Source organism: Alligator mississippiensis, chromosome 13 (assembly GCF_030867095.1).
Source record: "Alligator mississippiensis isolate rAllMis1 chromosome 13, rAllMis1, whole genome shotgun sequence".
NCBI classification, from domain to species: domain Eukaryota; kingdom Metazoa; phylum Chordata; order Crocodylia; family Alligatoridae; genus Alligator; species Alligator mississippiensis.
Window position 1 is genome coordinate 24,040,212 of NC_081836.1, and position 18,790 is coordinate 24,059,001.

At 44.7% G+C, this 18,790-nt stretch overlaps 1 protein-coding gene across 5 annotated transcripts in view; it reads right to left on the minus strand.

Moving 5' to 3' along the window:
• Positions 1-18,790, minus strand: part of CREBBP (CREB binding protein) — a 181,723-nt gene that overhangs the window by 7,835 nt on the left and 155,098 nt on the right. For all 5 annotated transcript variants that reach the window (XM_059716341.1, XM_006264798.4, XM_059716338.1 and 2 more), the window contains exons 24-29: positions 14,869-15,019; positions 11,524-11,670; positions 10,938-11,051; positions 10,236-10,401; positions 4,767-4,934; positions 2,899-3,060 (exon numbers count right to left, since the gene is read on the minus strand). In XM_059716341.1, coding sequence (XP_059572324.1) covers positions 2,899-3,060; positions 4,767-4,934; positions 10,236-10,401; positions 10,938-11,051; positions 11,524-11,670; positions 14,869-15,019 — 908 coding nt within the window. The remainder of the gene's footprint in view (positions 1-2,898; positions 3,061-4,766; positions 4,935-10,235; positions 10,402-10,937; positions 11,052-11,523; positions 11,671-14,868; positions 15,020-18,790) is intronic.

Sequence of the window (18,790 nt, forward strand, 5' to 3'; positions counted from 1 at the left end):
CAGGTAAAAGGTAAAACTGATTAGCTACACATATGAACTAAAATGCCATATAGAAATAAAACGTTTTCATGAAGAGAGAAAGCCTTTACCATAGAGAGGACAGTCAGGGAGGTGTTGAGATGTTGGAAAGACGTTGGGGCAGCAGGGAACCGGGGGTTACTAATGAGGAACTTCAGTGTTTGTACACAAATGCTAGGAGTACAGGGAATAAGCAGGAGGAACTGGCACTCCTGCTAGCAAATTGGGAATATGATCTCATTGGAATAATGGAGATCTGTTGGGAAGCCACGCACGACTGGGTTGTATGCATAGAGGGATACAGGCTGCACAGAAGGGATTGGGTAGGGAAAAAGGGAGGAGGTGTAGCTATCTGTGTAAAGGAGCAGTATGCCTCCTCGGAGACCCAAACTGGTTGGGGAGAAGGGCAACTTGAGACCGTGTGGGTCAAGATGGAGGGGTGGGGAACAAGGAGAAGGAGATTTGATGGTAGGCATCTGCTACAGACTGCCACACCAGGAGGAGCTGAATCTAGAATTTTCCAGAGAACTGATGGAAGCTGCATGTTCAAGGGACAGTTGTCGTGGGTGACCTCAGTTACCCTGACATCTGCTGGGAGGAGCACTCTGCCAGATCTGACCAGTCACATAGGTTTCTGACCTGCGTGGAAGAACTTTATTTAGTACAGGAGGTGAACGGGCTGACTGGGGGAAGGCTTTGTTGCATTTGGTTCTAGCCAAAGGGGACGACCTGGTGGGAGATCTGAGGACTGAGGATAATTTGGGAGATGGTGATCATGAGATAATAGAATTCACTATCTGTTGTAGGGCAGGGAAGCCAGCCAGTAGGGCAGAGGTGCTTCACTTCAGGAAGGGTGACTTCAATGTACTTAGGAAAATAATGGGAGAGACCCTATGGGAAAAGGGACTGGAGGAGCAGGGAGTTCAGGAAGGGTGGCTGTTCCTCAAAGGAGCAATCCTTAGAGCACAGAAGTTCCATTCCTGTATGCAGGAAAGCTAGTAAAGGTGCTGGGAAGCCCTCTTGGCTTACCAAAGGAGTCAAGGAGTGCTTAAAAAAGAAAAAGGAGGCTTATGGACAGTGGAAACAAGGGGCAGTCACCAAAGAGGAAATATACAAGTACAGCCGTATTTGTAGGGAGAGGATAAAGAAGGTAAGGGTGGCAACCGAGATCAGGTTGGCAACCAAATCAAGGACAATAAGAAGTCCTTCTTTAGGTATATAGGGAGCAGGAGGAAGACCAAGGTAAATGTGCGCCCCTTGCAGAATGGGACGGGACAGCTGATAACAGACAGTCAGGAGAAAGCTGAACTCTTTAATGAATACTTTGCGCTGGTGTTCTTGCATGTAAATGGTGGTTGTCCGCTTGGTTGCATACAGGACAGATGCAGGCGGCGCGATTGCCAACCAATGGTCAGTGTCAAACTGGTGAGGGAGCACTTAGAGTGGCTGAATGTCTTCAAGTTGGCAGGACTGGATGGACTACACCCAACAGTGCTGAGGGAACTGGCTGGAGTCATTGCAGGACCATTAGCAAAGGTATCTGAAGAGTCGTGGTGCTTGGGAGAGATCCCGGAAGACTGGAAAAGGGCCAATGTGATGCCAGTCTTTAAGAAGGGAGGTCAGTTTGACCTTGATGAAAAAAAAGTATCATGAAGTCCATTTGTGAGACTGGCAGAAGGCATGATGCTGAAGGATAGCCAATATGGTTTCATTGCGGGCAGGTCATGTCTGACCAACCTTGTCTTCTTCTATGATCAAGTAACAAACCGCTTAGATGTGGGAAATGTGGTTGATGTCATATACTTGGATTTTAAAAAGGTCTTTGATATGGTCTCCCATGACGTTATTATAAAAAAAAACCTGGGAGATCGTGGGCTGGCAGAGTCCACGGTCAGGTGGGTTGGGAACTGGTTAAGGGATCAAACCCAGAGGGTGTTACTGGACCGGTCTTATCTTGGCCGGAGAAGTGGCCAGTGGTGTCCCACAGGGTTTAGTTCTTGGCCCCATGCTGTTCAACATCTTTATCAACAAACGTAGATGATGATGTGGAAAGCACGCTGGCCAAGTCTGCGGACAATACTAAGTTATGGGGAAAAGCAGTCATTCTAGGGGATAGGATGCAGATCCAAGTGGACCTGGACAAGCTGGAAAGGTGGGTGGAGTGGAACCAGATGCAGTTCAATAAGAGTGCTTCATCTGGGGAGAAGCAACCAGTGACACGAATATAGGTAAGGAGGAGCTGTCCTGGCCAGCACGATGGCTGAAAGGGACCTTGGGGTTATGACTGATCACAGTATGAATATAAGCTGCCAGTGTGAAGCTGTAGTCAGCAGAGCTAATAGCATACTGGATGTATTATTAACTGATGCATTGCAAGCAGGGCTAAGGAAGTGATACTTCCTCTCTACTTGGTGCTGGAGAGACCCCAGCTGGAGCACTGTGTCCACTTCTGGGTGCCACACCTCAGGGAAGGCCATGGAGCAATGGCCATAAACTGTTAGAGGATGGTTTCAGGTGGGATGTAAGAACTTGTTTACAGTAAGGGTGACCAGAATTTGGAGGTGGTGCAGTCCCCAACCTTGGAAGTCTTCAAGACTAGACAGACACCTTATTCCTGCGCAGAGCAGGTGGGTTGGACTTGATGATCTTTCAAGGTCCCTTCCAGCCCTTAATTTCTATATTTCTACAAATAGAATCAATGTTCTCTACTGTAACCAAATGAATTTATTTTCGGGTTATCTCCTCCTACATGCATTATGCAAGAGAAACAAAATCCAACTATGGTCACAAGCATTATTCCTTCTGGTTTTTCATTTCTCGCCATTGCCATGCCCCATTTTACAAAAAAGATGGTCTATTCTAGCAGCCAAGTGACAGTACCTCTTTATGTTTCTCCATGGTGGCATAGAGCTTCTGTGACAGATCATTGGATACATTTGGCATGCTGGGTTTCTTTTTGTTAGCTCTGCTGATGCTGCTCTTATTCTTGTTTGTTTTTTTGTTGTTCTTTTTCTTGGCATTTTTGCTGTCCCCCTGGCTTCCCTGAAAAAACCCATTGCAAAGACGTTAATTTTTATAAAATTCCACTTAATATTGTTCCATTTATTGTTTCACTTGATCTTTGCTGTCAACTGTTGGGACTTTGTTCCAATGCTTGCAAATTAGCCAAAATAGAACCTGTCTTCCAGGGTAAATGAGAAGACTGAACTAGTTGGCAAGTGAAGGAAGAATTGATTTCAAATGGTTTAAAATAAATGTGCACATTTAAATCACAAATGTACCTACCTTTAAGGATTCATGATCTTATACATTTCCCTACCCCGCCTCATTATCACTTGTACATGAAAGCTTTGTACTTCTCTTTTCAGAGCCTGCCAGCAGTTCTGTACAGAATACAAATCTTTAGGACTTTAACAGACAACCAAAAAAGTTAAAATGCAGCCTCAAAATAGTTCAAGGTTTTCTGTGAACCTACATTCAGTGGTTTGAAATCCTTAATTGCACTGTGATATCTTTACATTTTTGAAACTGAGCAGACCCTTTCAGTTCTGCTCCAGCCTGGGGCACAGAGTGCATGGGCACTCCAGAACCTGAGCTGTCATCACCAATTGTGCTGCTGCATAGTTGGAGTGCAACTGGAGCCATGCTGGAGAGGAAATGGCAGCAGGTGGTGGTTAGGGAAGGAGTGGGGGTGGCACAGAGCAGAGGTGTGCAGGGCAAGGTGAGGGCAGTGAGCAGGCAGTGCACAGGGCAGAGGTAGCAGGGCAGTGGCTGCACCTCAAACCCTGAGCCTGGGTCAAGGCAGGAGCCAGAGCTGCTCCCCCCCACCTGTTTGTATTCAAATGATGGGCTTTTTTCCTCATGCTGGTTGCGGGGAAAAACACTGCCTTGGATTCAAGTAAATGTGGTATTTTAAACTCATCCTGCTGAATTAAGAGGTTTTAAAGCCACACAAATTCAACCATAATGACAGTTAAAAAGAATAGTGTAAAAAAAACCAAAACAAACAAAAAAAACCCTAAACAAAACCCCCAGAAAGCTAAAACAAAGATAATCTAGCTGCAGATGCTCAAAGGTCAGCATTGTAGAAGATGTTAGCGAATAATGAAGGCTCATCTGTGACTGGATAGACCACTTTTTTTTTTATTCAAATGCACAAAGTAACATGCAAGAGGAAACAACCATCCAATATCAGTGTATTAGCACAATAACATGTCATTTGCAGTACTAATATCTGGTTTTAATCCCCTATCACTGAAAGTTTATGTGCGTAGGCCTGCTGTACAAAGGCAAAACAAAATTCACCTGTACACTGTTTTTCAAACTGCATATTTTAAAGGTAGCTGGCAAAACCATGAATCAGAAGTTCAGTAGAGTGACTAATCATATCCACTGTGCAATGCAGAAAAGCTCTCCAGTGTCCCTGGATGGTAGATACCATTTTATTGAGAAAGAAATGCTGGCTTCGACATACAAGCTACTGCCTATGCCGGGGTGGCTAACCTGCAGCACAGGTACAAGTGGCCTGAGCAGCCTGTGTGGCAAATGGCAGAAGAGGGAGGGAGCAGAAAGGAGAGCAGCAAACCTGGCAGGGGAAGGAAATTGGAATGACACTCCGGAAGGTGAAGGGCTAATTTGTGGCATGACTGCAAGGTTGGCCCCCACTGTCCTATCCTTTTTAAAAAGTGCTAAGAAATTTTTAATCATTATCAGGAAATAAATGAGAAATTCAGCTGAAGAGAACTTACCTCTGTTGTTTCACTAGCTGCTGTACTTTCCTCCTTCTTCCTTTCCTCCTCTTCCTGTTCCAGCTCTTTGATGCTCTCTTCCAACACATTAGGCCAGAAATCACCTTCAAAGTAAGGCAGCTCCTTGGCACTGGTCAGCCTGTCCTCAGTTGCTTGCTTGAAGATGTCCTGTTAAGTGCATCACAGAAGGTAAAGAACAAATTAACAGAAAGCCTCAAAACACAAAAACCAGGGACAGACAGAGACATTCACATACCTCTGAGCATTATCACCACTTTCAAGAGGGGCGTTACAACATATGGCTCAGTACAGATCCAGTCCATGGAGTTACTCTATCTGGCCTACCAGGCATCTAAGTGGGTTGGTGAACTGAGGGGCATACCTAGCTGTGGACAACAAGGTCTGTTGTGGAACCCAGGACGCTGGGGCCCTCGTGCACATGGCCTTCCACAGCAGAGGGCTGAGCGAGTGCTATAACAACACAACCCTCACTCACCTTAAGGCTGTCTGATCCATTGCTGCTTATGCCACCACTGCCATGACAAACAACAAGTCTAGGCTATGGTCACTTGCTGCCACCACCCTGTGCCATATTCAGCCTGCAAGCACCTCTGTGGTGCGGATATGGCTCAGGGCACAAGATGGGTTTGAAATCTAATATCCAACATACCACTGGTTCTGAAACCATAGCAAGTTATAGCATAACTTGCAACCATAACTAGCCCCTTCCCCACAGGGATCTGAAAAGTCTGATAAGGTGCATGGTGATCAGTGAAAAAAATTTGAGGGTTTACAGTGTCCCAAGAAGTTTGGGAACCAAGGCAGTATATGGATGCTTGAAAAGGTCCTGTTTCTGGATGGAGCTGTTTACAGCATATTTTAAAACAAGTTGTATATATGTAAGCTTGGCAGAATTTGATTTTTATTATTTAACCTTCATACATTTCCATGGGGTAATTTCCTACCCCAGACACATTTTGTGCAGTATCTTAAAGTTAATTAATTCTAAAAAAAATTTCTTTTTAGGACATTGTCACTGGCATTGCAGTGTACAATATCCCTAAAGAACAGCCAGATTACATGAATGGTTTGCTCTCTGTGGATAAAATACTGCCCAGGGTAACATGTTATTCCAGGCATGAATGTGTTTTTCCATAAGGGGTAACAACTTGCCCAAGCCCATGTTAACACATTGGGGTAACTTGTTAGCCCAATGCAATTTCTGTATAAATGACAGGCCTAGACCTGTTTGGCCATTTTGGGTGGATGCATCTGAAAGGACAGCATCCATTCATACCTCATTCATATCCACTTCAGGTATCCATGGCAACCCATGGATGGCCATCCTCCACCCTGCTTTTGCAGAAGATGTGGTAATCCTTTTGCTAACCACTTTGTTTGCAGGCTGCAAAACCATCAAAACACCTTGCCCTTTGCCAAACCCGCCCCCCCCAAAAAACCCCAACACTTTGTTACACCCAAATCCACCTCTGCTCTCTTTTCATGGCAAAACTCCACCTCAACTGCCCTCTTCATAACACACAAGCTAGTTTGCCTGCCTTTGTTGGAAGTGAGGACAAGGAGCAAAGGGACAGCAGAGAAGAAATAGAACATCATCATACTGCAATACAGCGTACCTTCAACGGTACGGGTTTGACACCCCTCATGGCACTTTTACTTACTCTCAATAAGCCCCTGCATGTGCGGTTTCCAAACAGCATCCACCCACGTTTGGCTTGCCTGCAAAGGGTGGATGCTGGCGCTGCCATAGGGCAGGGTAGAATTGCTTCTGTTACAGCGTAGGTGGAGAGACTCGTCTTTGATTGTTATTTATATGCATTCAGCAGCAATCAATTTTTTTTTCTGCAGTCCAGGATGAGAAGGCAGTACATATTCAGTGCTGAAGCCTGTCTTGCACAGGTAACTGCGGATGACAGCAACACATCCACTGATGAAATCTTATCCTAAGGCAGTGAGGATGCTGACTTTGTTCCAGACATGGGAGATTGTTCAGAGCAAGACGACCACGCAGCTACAGAAGCTTCATCCAGCTCAGATGAGGAGTTGGTGCCACAAGCAGAAGTGATACCAACACTTCCAATGGGAAAGGGAAGAGGACCAGCCCGGGGCTGCCGTGGAAGACTGAGGAGAGCTACAGAAGGACATGGAAGAGAACCACTGCCACCACCCCCAGAAAACAATACAGATGAAGATACTTTTAGAAGAAGGAATGGCAGACCGTGGGGAAAAAAGAAGTCCACAGCTAATATATCATCGGAGAATAGCCAAGGACATACTCCATGGAAGTGCTGGGCCAACAAGAGAAAGTAATAATAAAGACAATGGTGGGAAAGGCTCCACCTGTTTCTCTCACACGATATCCTGACTTATCATAAGAGAAACAAACAGACAGGTAGAAAGAAGATTCAGGGAGTGGAATGATAGCCACCCTGAAAATAGAAAGGAGTAGAAAAAGCTGCACAAAAACAGAGCTAAAAGCCTATATTGGCCTCCTACCACTGAGTGGTCTATACCACAGTGGTCATGAGGCACTGGAGGAGTTGTGGGAGCAATGCACTGGGCAGCCTTGGTTCTGTGCCACCATGAGTTTAAAACGATTCCGTCAAATCACCAACTACCTAAGAATTGACAACAAACTGACATGCGAGGAAAAGAGAGCTGTGGACATGCTTGCTGTCTTCAGAGATATTTGATCACAATTTGTGAAGCAGCTCAGGAAGTGGTATATTCCATGTATCTACCTGACGGTTGATGAGCAGCTCATTGCGTTCAGGGGTTGCTGCCCCTTCAGACAGTATATGCCCAGCAAGCCTGCCAAATATGGCTTGAAAATTTGGTGGTGCTGTGATGCAGCAACATCATTCCCCCTGTCTGGAGACATCTACCTGGGCAAGCAACCAGAAGCTCCATCCACGTCAAGGTAATCTTGGTACCCAGGTCATTGAAAAACTGGTTCATCTCTGGTACAAGATGGGAAGGAATATTGTGGGTGACGGTTTCTTCACAAGTACTGACCTGGCAGAAAGACTACTACCACAGGACTTGACCTATGTGGGTATGAGTTGGAAAAACAAGGCCAACATCCCAAATGAAATGCAAGCAACTTGAAGAAGGGAAACTTTTTCATCCATTTTTGCTTTTGATGGGGAACTCACCCTAGTTTCCTATGTTCCAAAGAAGTCCAAAGTTGTGCTGTTGCTGTCAAACATGCACCATGACTTGTCTGGGTGGACAGCAAAGAAAGCAGGACATCATCCATGACTACAATAAAAACAAGACTGGGGTGGATAACCTTGACTGCTTAGTCCATATGACCACCTGCAGATGGAAAATCAACGGGTGGCCAATGACACCATTTTTCAATATGCTGGATGTGGCTGCCATTGCCAGCCTCATTATTTGGCTAGGTCACACCGTAAACTGGAAGCAAAAAAAAAAATCACATTTAAGAAGACTCTGCTTTTTTTTGCAGGAGCTTGGAGAACAGTTGATCAACAGACAAATAAAATGAAGAATGATGGATACACATAACCTAAGTCTGTCAAGTCTTGTATGATGGCCCTAAATTACAAACTGCCACAACGTGCCCCAGTGTAACCTTCTGCAAGCATGAGTGGATGTTATGCTTTTTGTCCAAGGACAGATGACTGCAAAACCCAGAAACAATGCAAAGATTGTAATTTATCTATTTATTTGTGTGCACCACGGTACATCACTGCTGCTTTGTGAGGAATGCAATATTTAGTTAAAACAGTTAGGAAATGTTTTTGGAAGTAACTGTTAGTTTGAAAATTGTGCACTGCAGACTTTGCAAATTGTGCATTCACGTTTTGAAACTCCAGAAAAAGCTGACATTTTGTTCAGAGTTCTCAATAAATAATATTTTGGGTTCATATCATCATAAATACTCTTTCAAACAATCTGTATGCTTTAATAAATAGTTTTTGGTACATTTATACTGTTGTCACTGGTTCCACTTTGTTCATGTGGGTGGGATAACAAGTTACCCCATGAGACCAACAACGTTGAATTGCGGGGTAACAAGTTACCCCATAAGAACAACAGTTACGGTTTCATGAAAACGAATGAGGGTTAAATAATTCTGACGGACAATATTGATGTTTCTTTTAAAGCATTTATTTAGATTTTTTTTAATCAATTAAAATTTTCAGGATTGTGCAGTTTAACTGCCCCACTGTGACATATGTAACTACTGTAGGGCCGCCACTAGCTGAGCAGCAGAATTGCCATCAGTCCCTGCTCCCCTTGCCCAAACTCTCTCATCCGTTTTTTCACTTCCTATTCCTTTGTTCCCAGTTTCTTGGCGTTTTCTGGGAGTTGCAGCCCAAACCCCTGTCCTCACAGACTCCATCAGCCAGCATTTTTCTTGAGTCCCTTCTACATATTTTGATTATTAATGACGGAAATATTTTTCATTAGTCTACAAGTGTGAGGCAAAAATCAATGTTTATCAAAGTTTACTGATAAAAAGTCAAATCCTGCCGAGCCTATATATAAATTGTGTTCAACTGTATAAATTCAGACGCAATACAGGATTTCTATATAGTTCTTTCAAAAGAAAACATTTTAAATCAGAAGACAAATTCCCAAGCAATACTTTTACTTGAGCCACATGACAAAGCCTAACAAATTACAAAGATTATACTATTTCATAGCTTTAATAACTGCTATTTCTGCTCAAATTATGACCAAATTACAGCTATATACATACAATAAAAAACTTATGATTACTTAAATATTAGGAAATAAAAAGATCACCTATGTCACTTTTGCATTACACTAGAGAGCACAAACATTTTTTGTGGGTATTATTAAAAGAAAACAAAAAGTGTAAACAGCTATTTGGATAGATGCTGCTCAAGTGTCATATTCCATACACTGCAAGGCTTCTAGGAGGGATTATTTCCCTTACAAACCTTAACAAGCTATGCAGCTCTTTCCTTCCTCCATTAAAGAGCCTTCAATTGTTTGTTCTTACTTTACTTGCTTCACTAACAACAAAGTCTTCCTTAGCTGCGCAATTTTGGGTACGGCAGGGGAACTCCATGTAAACATATATGCAGCCTAGAATGTGTAGTTGCTCAATTTGGTCAAATCAAAACTATCTTTGGCTGAAACTCAAAAAGCACTTCTCCAAATTCTAACTTTGGTTTTCAACCCCAGGCAAATCAACACCACTGCTATTCATAAAAAGACCAATTAAAAAAAAAACCTCTCACTTTTCTACTCAAAATTAGCCAATTTTTTTTTGCTCAAAAGTTTTAAAAACTGCCCTTAGGGCAAAAAAAAAAAAATACGAAGAATTTCAGCTTGCATAAAAATATTTATAAAATGTTACTATTGCTGCCACTTCCCTTGTAGTGCAGAAGACTATTAACTAGGCTAACAAACACTAGAAATAATTCAGAAAGTAAAACATATACAAACCTTGTAGTCATGAATGATCCTCTCAGCAAATGCCTTGTCTAGCATCTTCTTATACCATTCTTGCAGACGTTTGGGTTTGGGTATTTTCTGATCAGGAGGATGGCAATGGAAAATATAGTCATCTCCTTCACTTGGGGGACAAGCCCAGATGTGACCCGTCACATATCTGCGATTACATGCAAAACAGAATATTTTTATTAGCGTCTATAAAAAAAATCCTTTGCTTTATCTGTGCACAAATTTAGCCAAATTTGAAAGTGAATTCAGACTCCTTAGTTTCTTAGTAAGATGCTGGATAGCATATGATGATAATATTTCCTTTGTGTGGAAGAGATGGGAATGTGCCTATGATCTAATTATGAAGCTTCAGTTTTACATGAACTACTCATGTACCTCCTTCCTGTTCTAGTGGGTGGAAAGAATAAGATGAAAAGTCAAAAGGTTAGGGGAGAAAAATTCTCTGGATGGGACAACACTCCATGCTTACTAGTTAAGAAATCTAAACCCTACCTCCATTGTAGAAGTGCATGTTCCATAATTCTTTGAGGGAGGGCAAAAGAGAGACCGTCTTAAAATCGTATCTGCCTCCTAATCCCAGACCACTCAAAATACAGCATTAGTCTCCCCTCTATGTAGACTAATCATAACGTACAAGTGACACTGAACAGAGCTTTGCAGAAGAGCTCATCAACTTGCACTCACCCCAGTTTCTTCACGTATTCCAGATATCCAATAAGGATTTCATGATAAACAGCTGTTCGAAGGCATCGGGGCCGGAAGAAATGAATACTATCTAGATAGGATATGTACACACGCCTATGGGAAAAAATGAGAAAAAACAAATACTAAATGAATAAGTGCATTCCAAAACAGATGCTTTGCAAGAGCCCAACTGGCCAGGGATCTGGAAATTAGACATTCCAGGCAAATTTGTGGAGCAGCAGCATTATTTGCTGGTGTAAGGGGAGGGGGGGGGGGGGGGGAAATCAGTATTACAAAGGTTACAGGAATACAAAAGTAAGATGCTGTCAACACGTTTCACATTTTATATAGCATCTGCGAAAGTAGGCTGTTGACTGTGAAAGCTTATGCCTTGTTGAACAAGTGAGTCTCTAAGATGCCACCAAGCCCTGCCTTCTTTCTAGGCTTACACTAATACTATATTAGCACTGTGAAGATGACCATCTCTAGCCCCCATACCTGAAAATACCTACAGCTATCCCCTACTTGTTTATAATCATAAGGAATTTAATTAGCAACAGGCACTGGTATGGGAGCAGATGCGTACCTTGTGTTTGGAGGTGGACAATCAGAGCCGTATTCCTGTACATGCATGCCAAAGAAGCACACATCCACACCATCTATCTCCTCAAAAGCAAACAGAGCCTTGGTTCGATAAGGGAAAGATTCTGACATTTCACCAGAATCCACAAACCTGCAAGAAAGGGAGAAACTTATCAAACAATTAAAATTCTATCAAAATCAAAAACACCTTTTACAAAGTTATTCTTGATTCTGCAGAAACATGCCCCAGAAGTACCGTCTGGGGCACACTGTACATATTAAAGTTGCACCCTGGAAATGCAAGATCAGATTGTATAAAATCTGATGGCAAGGAAAGGCTTCCCATATAATTAACCTCTGACTCAATATATGCTGCAAAGTACAAAATGTCTGCAGAAATTGTCAGTTTCTAAATAAATGATAATTAGCTATATAACACATTTAACTAAGTGAAACAGAACCAACACTCTGCCATTCTTAAAAGTAAAACTAAAATACTTTTATGGATAAAGCAGTTTAAAAATGTCCTGTTTATCATGAATTGCCTGTTTACTATAAAGGCACTTGCAGAAGCCAAAGTAGATAGATAGAAGAAAGTTAAGGAAAGATTCATAGATGTTAGGGTCAGAAGGGACCTCAATAGATCATTAGCAGAATTAAACAGCCACAGCAGCAAGTCCGGCTCAGCCTTGGGCTGGGTTCCTCCTTTCCCTGGAGCTGGGTTGGCTCCCTCCTAGATTCATAGATGTTAGGGTTGGAAGGGACTTCAATAGATCATCGAGTCCGACCCCCTGCATAGGCAGGAAAGAGTGCTGGGTCTAGATGACTCCAGCTAGATGGTTATCTAACCTCCTCTTGAAGACCCCCAGGGTAGGGGAGAGCACCACCTCCCTTGGGAGCCCGTTCCAGACCTTGGCCAATCTAACTGTGAAGAAGTTCCTCCTAATGTCCAATCTAAATCTGCTCTTTGCTAGCTTGTGGCCATTATTTCTTGTAACCCCCGGGGGCTCCTTGGTGAATAAATACTCACCAATTCCCTTCTGTGCCCCCGTGATGAACTTATAGGCAGCCACAAGGTCGCCTCTCAACCTTCTCTTGCGGAGGCTGAAAAGGTCCAGTTTCTCTAGTCTCTCCTCGTAGGGCTTGGTCTGCAGGCCCTTAACCATACAAGTGGCCCTTCTCTGGACCCTCTCCAGGTTATCCGCATCCCTCTTGAAGTGCGGCGCCCAGAATTGCACGCAGTACTCCAAATGCGGTCTGACCAGCGCCCGATAGAGGGAAAGTATCACCTCCTTGGACCTATTCGTCATGCATCTGCTGATGCACGTGCCATTGGCTTTTCTGATGGCTTCGTCACACTGCCGACTCATGTTCATCTTGGAGTCCACTAGGACTCCAAGATCCCTTTCCACTTCCGTGCCACCCAGCAGGTCATTTCCTAGGCTGTAGGTGTGCTGGAAATTTTTCCTCCCTAGGTGCAGCACTTTGCATTTCTCCTTGTTGAACTGCATTCTGTTGTTTTCTGCCCACTTGTCTAACCTGTCCAGGTCTGCTTGCAGCTGTTCCCTGCCCTCCGGCATGTCCACTTCTCCCCATAGCTTTGTGTCATCTGCAAACTTGGACAGAGTACATTTCACTCCCTCGTCCAAGTCGCTGATGAAGACATTAAAGAGTATCAGTCCAAGGACCGAGCCCTGCGGGACCCCACTGCCCACACCCTTCCAGGTCGAAGCCGACCCATCCACCACGACTCTCTGGGTGCGACCCTCCAGCCAATTCGCCACCCACCGGACTGTGTAGTCATCCAAGTCACAGACTCTTAACTTGTTCACCAGTATGGGGTGGGATACCGTATCGAAGGCCTTCCTGAAGTCTAAGTATACGACATCCACCCCTCCTCCTGTGTCCAGGCGTTTCGTAACCTGGTCATAAAAAGAGACTAGATTGGTCAGGCACGATCTGCCTGTCACGAACCCGTGCTGGTTTCCCCTCAGCATAATTTGCCCTGCTGGGCTCTAGCATATGTGAGCCTTGATAATTTTTTCAAAGACTTTGCCAAGGATAGAGGTGAGACTGACTGGCCTATAGTTGCCCGGGTCCTCCTTCCTCCCCTTCTTGAAAATGGGGACCACATTGGCCCTTTTCCAGTCCTCCGGGACTTGGTCCGTGAGCCACAAGCGTTCAAATATTCCCGCCAGTGGCTCTGCAATGATGTCGGCCAGTGCCTTCAGCACCCTCGGATGGAGCTCATCCGGGCCTGCCAATTTAAAGGCACCCAGTTCTTCCAAGTGACTCTGCACCATCTCAGGTCTACGCATGGAAGTCTGGTGCCTTGCTGCTGCCTCTCTACAACCCCAGTGAGAGACTTGTCCTGCCCCTCACTTAGGAACACTGAGGCAAAGAACTCATTGAGGAGTTCAGCCTTGTCCCCCCTGTCCGTCACCAAATGTTTCTGCCCATTTAGTAGGGGTCCTATTCCTCCCTGGGCCTTCCTTTTACTCCCTATATATCTGAAAAACAATTTATTGTTGTCCTTTACTTGGGATGCCTCTTGTTGTCCTTTACTTGGGAAAGGTTCCTAGAGTTGAATTTGTCCTGAATAGGACTAAATTCTTCACATTATTTTTCCCCACCTCCACACAATTTTAACAATACAAGGTTTCAGTGTTGCATAATCCAGGGCTATCCAACTTCTAAGCCTGGAGGAGCCACATGCACTGTGGGTGCGGTGCTTCTCCCCCTAGGGCAAAGGCAAGAAATGGAAGCCAGAGAAGGGAGGCAAGAGCCTGGAGAGACTGGGGGCTATTGCAGCTGAAGAGATGGAGAGAACTGCTGCAGAATGAGAGCTGAGGCAGTACATTAACCCCTTGTGGGATGCATATGTCCTGTGGGATGCCTGAATAATATAATATTGCATTTCTTTTTATACAATATTGAGGTAGTCAGCTGTGTTAGTCTAAAGTCAGGCAGAAGGCAGAGAAGAATGACATCGTCACTTACAAAAGCTTATGCCTCTCTGTACCAGTTAGTCTAAGGTGCCACCCTCACTTTTTTTTTTTTTTTTTTTTTTTTTTTTTTTTTTTTTTTTTTACACACAACAGATAAGGTGTCACAAATACATTGAAAATTAAAATTACAGTTGCCAAAAGGGACACGATAATTTTATGGTACATTTTGTGGTACAGCATCTTATTTTTATTATCCATTTAATCTGTTTAACAATTCCCAAAATGTCAATACCTCGCAAAATGTCTCTAAATAAACACCTATAAGTTTTACTGCTTTTTGGCAAAGAGAAAATTGTGCAAGAAAGATTGCAAAATGGAATTTTTTAACAGATAAAGCAAACCTGGATTTCATTCCTGGCTTCACTTCTACCGTCTTATCTGAACTGGCTACCACTCTGACAAAGACCTCTCCAGCTTCAGGGTGGTTCTGTCGCCGCAGAAATTTATTTACTCTGTCTTCTAAGTGGTTTCCCAAACGGGTAGTCTGCAGCCCTAAAAAAAGAAGAAACCCAGAGGTTTGGAGAACGTTTGGAGAAAGTGATGCAGTCAAATCCTAAGGTCAGACAGATCTTTCTAGCTTACTCTTTCTGGGATGCAACTATAAAGCTCCCAAACTTGCTCCTTTAATTTCTATATAATAATATAAAATATTACTTTTTATACCTAAAGTGAGAATACACCTCCTTATCCAAATCTTAAATATATGCAATTCTAATATGCTGGCTAAAAACACGTGGAAAACAAAAAATCACTGAGTAAATGGGCTAACAAAGGAAACTTTACATGGTATTTTTACATTTGTAGGCTATTTTATAAATACTGCAAATGTTTTTCTAGTAACAAAAACACATCTGGCAGCTTGACAGAGATTACATCAGTTTATGAATCTGGCTTGAAGCCACACCTTTTCAAGCAAAGTGAATACACAGAAATGAAAAGCCCCATGACTTCAATGGAGAACTGGATTTTTTTTGTTTTTAAACAGAGCATTCATAGTTTGACTGTAACTGTAATCTGCACACTAATAAATGTACACATACTGCTTTAAAGGCTCATGTTCATGCTATGTATTCCTGAACTATTAATTCAGTTTTTACATTCATGTAACTAGAGAAAGTTAAACAACTGTAAAGCACACATTGTAAGCAGACAGATGAACTTTATTAATAGATTCACAACAAATTGAGAACTTTGTTAAAATACATTTCGAAGTGTAAACTGTAATAATATGGATGTACCATGCTGTTTTTGTAATTTTCTTACCATTTACAACTTACATCAATTTTGCCAAGTAGCAAAATCTACCAGTCTCTCACAGTGATAGCACAATTTCTGTATGTATTCCTGCAGTCACCCATTCTACCCAACATTTAATTCTCAGCTCCTCATGGCTGCCATCATGCCAGTAAGCAAGACTGTTGTGTGTCTTTTTTTAAATAACCATCAGACATTTACACAGTGCTGCAGCTAATTATGCACCCTAAAGAGTAAGCTGAGCAGTAAGCACAGAGCAGCTGCTTTGCAATGAGCAGCTTAAATGTGGGACTGCCTTGAAGAGGTTTTTCTCTGTGCTAATGACTTAGGGTGGCTGACTGATGCTACAGCAGGGGTGTGTAAAATACGGCCTGCAGGCCAGATCCAGCCCACCAGGCCATTCTATCTGGCCCACAGAGCCTCTAAAAAATTTAGAAAATTAATATTTATCGGGCCCTGGCTGCCTGTTAAAGGTGACAGGAGTTAGGGGCAATAGGACCCAGAGGGAGTCAGCAGCAGAACTAAACAGCCACAGCAGCAAGTCCGGCTCAGCCTTGGGCTGGGTTCCTCCTTTCCCTGGAGCTGGGTTGGCTCCCTCCTAGATTCATAGATGTTAGGGTTGGAAGGGACCTCAATAGATCATCGAGTCCGACCCCCTGCATAGGCAGGAAAGAGTGCTGGGTCTAGATGACTCCAGCTAGATGGTTATCTAACCTCCTCTTGAAGACCCCCAGGGTAGGGGAGAGCACCACCTCCCTTGGGAGCCCATTCCAGACCTTGGCCAATCTAACTGTGAAGAAGTTCTTCCTAATGTCCAATTTAAATCTGCTCTCTGCTAGCTTCTGGCCATTATTTCTTGTAACCCCCGGAGGCGCCTTGGTGAATAAGTACTCACCAATTCCCTTCTGTGACCCCATGATGAACTTATAGGCAGCCACAAGGTCGCCTCTCAACCTTCTCTTGCGGAGGCTGAAAAGGTCCAGTTTCTCTAGTCTCTCCTCGTAGGGCTTGGTCTGTAGGCCCTTAACCATACGAGTGGCCCTTCTCTGGACCCTCTCCAGGTTATCTGCATCCCTCTTGAATAGCGGCGCCCAGAATTGCACGTAGTACTCCAACTGCGGTCTGACCAGCACCCGATAGAGGGGAAGTATCACCTCCTTGGACCTATTCGTCATGCATCTGCTGATGCACGATAAAGTGCCATTGGCTTTTCTGATGGCTTCGTCACACTGCCGGCTCATGTTCATCTTGGAGTCCACTAGGACTCCAAGATCCCTTTCCACTTCTGTGCCACCCAGCAGGTCATTCCCTAGGCTGTAGGTGTGCTGGACATTTTTCCTCCCTAGGTGCAGCACTTTGCATTTCTCCTTGTTGAACTGCATCCTGTTGTTTTCTGCCCACTTGTCCAACCTGTCCAGGTCTGCTTGCAGCTGTTCCCTGCCCTCCGGCGTGTCCACTTCTCCCCATAGCTTTGTGTCATCTGCAAACTTGGACAGAGTACATTTGACTCCCTCGTCCAAGTCGCTGATGAAGACATTAAAGAGTATCGGTCCAAGGACCGAGCCCTGCGGGACCCCACTGCCCACACCCTTCCAGGTCGAAGCCAACCCATCCACCACGACTCTCTGGGTGTGACCCTCCAGCCAATTTGCCACCCACCGGACTGTGTAGTCATCCACATCACAGCCTCTTAACTTGTTCACCAGTATGGGGTGGGATACCGTATCGAAGGCCTTCCTGAAGTCTAAGTATACGACATCCACCCCTCCTCCTGTGTCCAGGCGTTTTGTAACCTGGTCATAAAAAGAGACTAGATTGGTCAGGCACGATCTGCCTGCCACGAACCCGTGCTGGTTTCCCCTCAGCATAATTTGTCCTGCCGGGCTCTTGCAAATGTGAGCCTTGATAATTTTTTCAAAGACTTTGCCAAGGATGGAGGTGAGACTGACTGGCCTATAGTTGCCCGGGTCCTCCTTCCTCCCCTTTTTGAAAATGGGAACCACGTTGGCCCTTTTCCAGTCCTCCGGGACTTGGCCCGTGCGCCATGAGCATTCAAATATTCCTGCCAGTGGCTCTGCAATGATGTCGGCCAGTGCCTTCAGCACCCTCGGATGGAGCTCATCCGGGCCTGCCGACTTAAAGGCATCCAGTTCTTCCAAGTGACTCTGCACCATCTCAGGGTCTACACATGGAAATCTGGTGCCTTGCTGCTGCCTCTCTACAACCCCAGTGAAAGACTTGTTGTGCCCCTCGCTTAGGAACACTGAGGCAAAGAACTCATTGAGGAGTTCAGCCTTGTCCCCCCTGTCCGTCACCAATTGTTTCTGCCCATTTAGCAGGGGTCCTATTCCTCCCTGGGCCTTCCTTTTACTCCCTATATATCTAAAAAACAATTTCTTGTTGTCCTTTACTTGGGATGCCATCCTCAGCTCCATGGTAGCTTTGGCCTGTCTAACTGCCTCCCTACAAGCACGAACAGAGGAGGTATATTCGTCTTTGGTGATCCTCTCCCTGCTTGAGCAGAGCAGCCCAATTCCATAGAGCCCCTGGCAGCCTGGACCCCATGCTCCTACTGCCCCTGTCTGGGCCTCACTGGTGTGGGTCCCACACTCCCACCTGGCTGTTGCTGTGCACTTTGTGCAGCCGCTTGCTGAACCTTCCCCCCCACCCTCCCCACCTACTGCAGCCATTTCCCCATTCCCTTCCTCCCCAACCCACTGCACTCCAGCATCATATGGTTCCCAGTGCAGTGCCAGGACTGCAGAAGCAGCTGGGACGTGGGTGTCAGAGGGGCTGTGGGGGGGCGGTGGGAATGGGGACGTGGCAGGAGAAGTGCAGCAGTGGTAGATGGGGGACAAGTGGGAGCACAGGGCTTGCACCAGTACCCCAGGGCCAGGAGCAGCAGGAGTGTAGAGTCCAGGTTTGCAGGAGCGCTGGCAGGGGCTTGCCTGCTGTGAGGGAGGGGACGGGGAGAAGGAGCAGGCTGTGGTAAACCCCTTCCCCTCCACG